The 5,000-nt window shown below is 36.8% G+C and overlaps 1 protein-coding gene across 5 annotated transcripts in view; it reads right to left on the bottom strand.

Annotated features, from left to right (window-relative positions):
- The window catches only part of si:cabz01083442.1, a 157,646-nt gene that overhangs the window by 76,957 nt on the left and 75,689 nt on the right, over positions 1-5,000 (bottom strand). For all 5 annotated transcript variants that reach the window (XR_015496533.1, XR_015496535.1, XR_015496534.1 and 2 more), the window contains exon 12: positions 4,647-4,844. Coding sequence is in view for 2 of the 5 variants with exons in the window: in XM_087262274.1 (XP_087118400.1) it covers positions 4,647-4,844 (198 nt within the window). In the remaining 3 variants the exon portion in view is untranslated. The remainder of the gene's footprint in view (positions 1-4,646; positions 4,845-5,000) is intronic.

The raw sequence follows: 5,000 nt of genomic DNA, 5'->3' as shown, positions 1-5,000 counted from the left end.
ATTCAAATGATTCAGCGGGAGTGAATCAGTAGTAAACAACTCACTGATTTAAATGATTTAGCCAAAGGGAATCTGCAGTTAACAACTCAGATTCAAATAATCCAGTCAAAACAAGTCTACAGTAAATGATTTACTTATTCAAATAATTATTCAGATCAAGTCTCCAAATAATCATTCGCTGATTCAAATAATCCAGTCAGAGCAAGTCTACAATAAATGATTCACTGATTCAAATAATTAAGTCAGATCAAGTCTCCAAATAATGATTCACTGATTCAAATTATCAGCCTGAGTGAATCTCCAGTTAATACCTGCCTGATTCAAATGATTCAACGGGAGTGAATCAGCAGTTAACAACGCACTGATTCAAATGACCCAGTCGGATCAATTTTCCAATTAATGATTCACTGACTCAAATAATCCAGTGAGATCAGGTCTCCAATTAATGATTCACCAATTCAAATGATTCAGTCAGAGCGAGTCTCCAAATAATGATTCACTGACTCAAATAATGCAGTGAGAGCAATTCTGTATTAAATGATTCACTGATTCAAATCATCAAATCAGAGCGAGCCTCCAAATAATGATTTACTGATTCAAACTATCTAGACAAAGTGAGTCTTCAGTTAGCAATTCACTGATTCAATTTATGCAGCCAGAGTGAATCTCCAGTTAAAAACTCACTGAATCAAATGATTCAGCAAGAGTGAATCTGCAGTAAACATTGCACTGATTCGAATGATCCAGTCAGATCAAGTCTACAATTAATGATTCACTGACTCAAATAATCTAATCAGATAAGGTCTCCAATTATCGATTCACCAATTCAAATGATTCAGTCAGAGCGAGTCTCCAAATAATGATTCACTGACTCAAATAATCCAGTGAGAGCAAGTCTGTAGAAAATGATTCACTGAAATAATCAAATCAGAGCGAGTGTCCAAATAATGATTCACTGATTCAAACAATCTAGACAAAGTGAGTCTTCAGTTAGCGATTCACTGATTCAATTTATGCAGCCAGAGTGAATCTCCAGTTAATAACTCACTGATTCAAATGATTCAGCAAGAATGAATCTGCAGTAAACATTGCACTGATTCAAATTATCCAGTCAGATCAAGTCTACAATTAATGATTCACTGATTCAAATTATCCAGTCAGATCAAGTCTACAATTAATGATTCACCAATTCAAATGATTCAGTCAGAGCGAGTCTCCAAATAATGATTCGCTGCCTTGCATAATCCAGTCAGAATGAGTCTGCTAAGTAATATTAACATGACGCCGCATCTTCAACCCTTACACTATCTTATATCTAATATATTTTAACAACAATGATGTTATTCTACACTCTGCAGACAATAAAGCTGTTTTCTTTCCAGACGCTAAAGCCCCGAAGAAGTGGTGTAACAGTTTGATCAACACAAGTGTCGAGAGCTGCTTTGATTCCCGCCACACACTATTTATTTATGGTGTTGTTCAGATCCAGACACACGCAGGATCAGACTCTCCTCCATTGTGCTTTGATTCCCTGATCACAAAATGAAACGCAGCGCAAATTAATGACTGTGATCATCGGCATCACGACGTGCTGAACAGTGTGTTTTGACACCAGAGCTGGAGGGATGCTGCATCCTATGAAAAGTGTTCTCATTACAGCTCCGGTGAGTCTGAATCACAGTTCAGCGCTACAGATCAACACTTGCAAGGCTCAAACCTGTAACCTTTTGATTGCCGGCCTGGATTGTTCACCCCTGGGCGACACCATCACAATTCTGCTCGGGTTTCAGACAAAAACGAGGATAAAAGAGCGAAGAGATCAGCACAGATAAAGGCTGGAGGGGGGGAAGACGGAGAGAAAAGCAGAATGAAACCTGAGTTAATTGTTGTGAGCAGAGCTGAAGGAAATGAGTACAGACGAATGAACGCACCACTGCTGGACAAATCTGAGATTAGTTGAGGAACAGGATTGTTGCTTTGGAAGAGAAATAAACGTACTTAAAGACTTTATACTTAGTAAATACATAAAGATAATAAAGCTATCCAGGCTCACTGGAGACATGTGAATCAGCCAACATTTCATCTGTGAAACCTGAAACATGCTGCTCCGATTAGGTTACATTGCATGACAAATCCACTAGAGGGCGATGTTTACATGTTTGCCAATTTATAAGACGATACTTAGGATACGTTGGGTTGTACGTTTCAGTACAAATTCCACTAGAGGGCGCTGTTTAAAAGTTAGCAAATCTGAAATAAGCTACTTAGAGTACGCTATGTTGTACGTTTCAGATTATAAATCCACTAGAGGGCGCTGTTTAAATGTTTGCAAACTTATAATACGTTACTTAGGATACGTTGCGTTGTACGTTTCAGATAAAAAATCCACTAGAGGGTGCTGTTTAAAAGTTTGCGAATCTGAAATAATCTACTTAGAGTACGCTATGTTGTACGTTTCAGATTACAAATCCACTAGAGGGCGAAGATTACATATTCACAAATCTGCAATGCGTTACTTAGGATACGTTGTGTTTTACGTTTCAAATGAAAAATCCACTAGAGGGTGCTGTTTAAAAGTTTGCGAATCTGAAACAAGTCACTTAGGGTACGTTATGTTGTACGCTCCACATTGCAAATTTACTAGAGGGCGCTGTTTAAATGTTTGCAAATTTAAAGAGGGCGAAGTTTAAATACATGCAAATCTATAATATGTTACTTAGGATACATTGTGTTGTACGTTTCAGATAAAAAATCCACTAGAGGGCGCTGTTTAATAGTTTGTGAATCTGAAATAAGCTACTAAGGGTACGCCATGCTGTATGTTTCAGATTACAAATCCACTAAAGGGCGATGTATACATGTATACCAATCTGAAGTATATTACTTAGGGTGTGTTTTGTCATACAATTCAATTACAAATCCACTAGAGGGTGCTGTTTAAAAGTTTGCAAATCTGAAATAAGTTTCTTAGGGTACTTTTTGTTTTACGTTTCAGATTACAAATCAACTAGGGGAGAAGTTTAAGTATTTGCGAATCTGTATTATGTTACTTAGGATACGTTGTGTGGTATGTTTCACATTACAAATCTACTAGAGGGCGCTGTTCAAATGTTTGCAAATCTGAAATAAGTTACTTAGGGTGTGTTGTGTTGTACGTTTCCAATTACAAATCCACTAGTGGGCGATGTCCACATGTTTGGTAATCTGAAATATGTTACTTAGGGTGTGCTTTTTTGTAAGTTTCAGATTACAAATCCACTAGTGGGTGTTTTTTTATATTGGAGGACTTCGCAGGAAGTTAAAATCAAATTTTGCCTTGAAACAGCGGTAAAGGTAAAGGCATTTTGGGAAATGAAAGAAAATAAATTAAAATAAACTAAACTTTCCAGCCCAGACTAATTGCAAATATGCACCTCTGTATTAATTTTAGCGAAATATAAAATATGTTAATATGTTAAACTATGGCTACGTTTGTTGCACATTTCAGATGGCAAATCCACTAGTGGGCACCGTCTAAAACTTTGCGAATGTGAAATACATTACTTGGAATATGTTTTGTTGTACATTTCTGAAGACAAATCTACTAGAGGGCGCTGTCTACATTTTTGTGTATCTGGAATACGTTGCTTAGAATTTGTTTTTTGTACATATCAGACACACATGCTTCTTATATACAAAAAAGTTGGTTCTTGTTGTACAGATCAGATAGCGAAGTGTTTTTAGAAGCAAGGACAACAAACTAAAACTTAACTTGCATGTTTCTGAATAGAAATCCACTAGAGGCCGCTGCCTACATTTCTGCATATCTGAAATATGTTAACTATGAATACATTTTGCTGCACGTTTCAGATGTCAAATCCACTAGAAAGCGCTGTCTACATTTTTGCAAATCTAAAATATGTTTACTATAAATACGTTTTTTGTACGTTTCAGATGTTGAATCCACTAGAGGGCGCTGTCTACAATTTCGTAAATTTGAAATTCGTGACTTAGAATACGTTTTGTTGTACATTTCAGATTAGAGTGCATTTTTTGTACGTTTCAGAAACATGTCCTTATTGTACATGAGTAGACAGCGCTTGTGCAGATCAGCAAGCGAATTATGTTTTGAGAATCATAGGTAACAAACTAAAACGTAACTTAAACTAAAATATTTAAATTGAGCTGAAGTATTGTCAGTATAGAGTATATACAGGAATCAGAGTTTAATTTAATTCCTTTTAAAACCCTTTAAAAAATCTTTCCATACAATTTAAAACCTCATCGGCACTTTTAGGTCGCCACTGGTAACATTGGCGCCATTTTAACACACAGTATATTTAATAAATACTGATCGTAAGAAACTAAAATATACATATACTGAATAAAAATGCTTATCCAGCAGAGGACGGCTATAGCAGCAAACAAAGACGCCTGATGTCAAAGTTAGTGGGATTTTATCGATTTCATAAATTATCCAGCATCGTAATGTTCACATATTAAATTCAGGCAAACGTTAGCATACAACTATACATTGTATAATAAAAATATACAATATTTAATGCCTTGTAAAATCGTTTAATATCTTTTAAGCGCCTTACATTTCTCTAAATTGATTAAATTAACTTTTAATACTTTGTAACACCCTTCAGTAAATGCAGACAGACCTTCAGGATCTGCGTGAGCTGCTGTGCTGATTGGCTCGTGGCGTTAAAGACGTTCCTCCAGTCGAATGAAGGCATTCCCGCCGGCCGCTCTGACTCCGGCCCGTTGAATAGGAAATTACTGATCACAGCTGAGGAGAAGCCAGTGTTCTCCAGTGTCTGGTCCAGAACCACTGCCAGAACCGGGTTCTTCAGCAGCACCTGCAATACAGAAGAAAACACAATCATTCAGAGCATAGTAAACCTGTCGGGAGTCAAGATTCACTCCAAAACTATCCAAACATCTACATGTGTCCCCTATTGCTCCCATTTCTTCCGATTTGTACTCATCTGTTCAACAGCACACAAGACTTCCTT

This window comes from Danio rerio, chromosome 7, assembly GCF_052040795.2.
Source record: "Danio rerio strain M-AB ecotype USA chromosome 7, GRCz13ab, whole genome shotgun sequence".
NCBI classification, from domain to species: Eukaryota; Metazoa; Chordata; class Actinopteri; order Cypriniformes; family Danionidae; genus Danio; species Danio rerio.
This window is presented reverse-complemented; position numbering and strand designations above follow the sequence as displayed.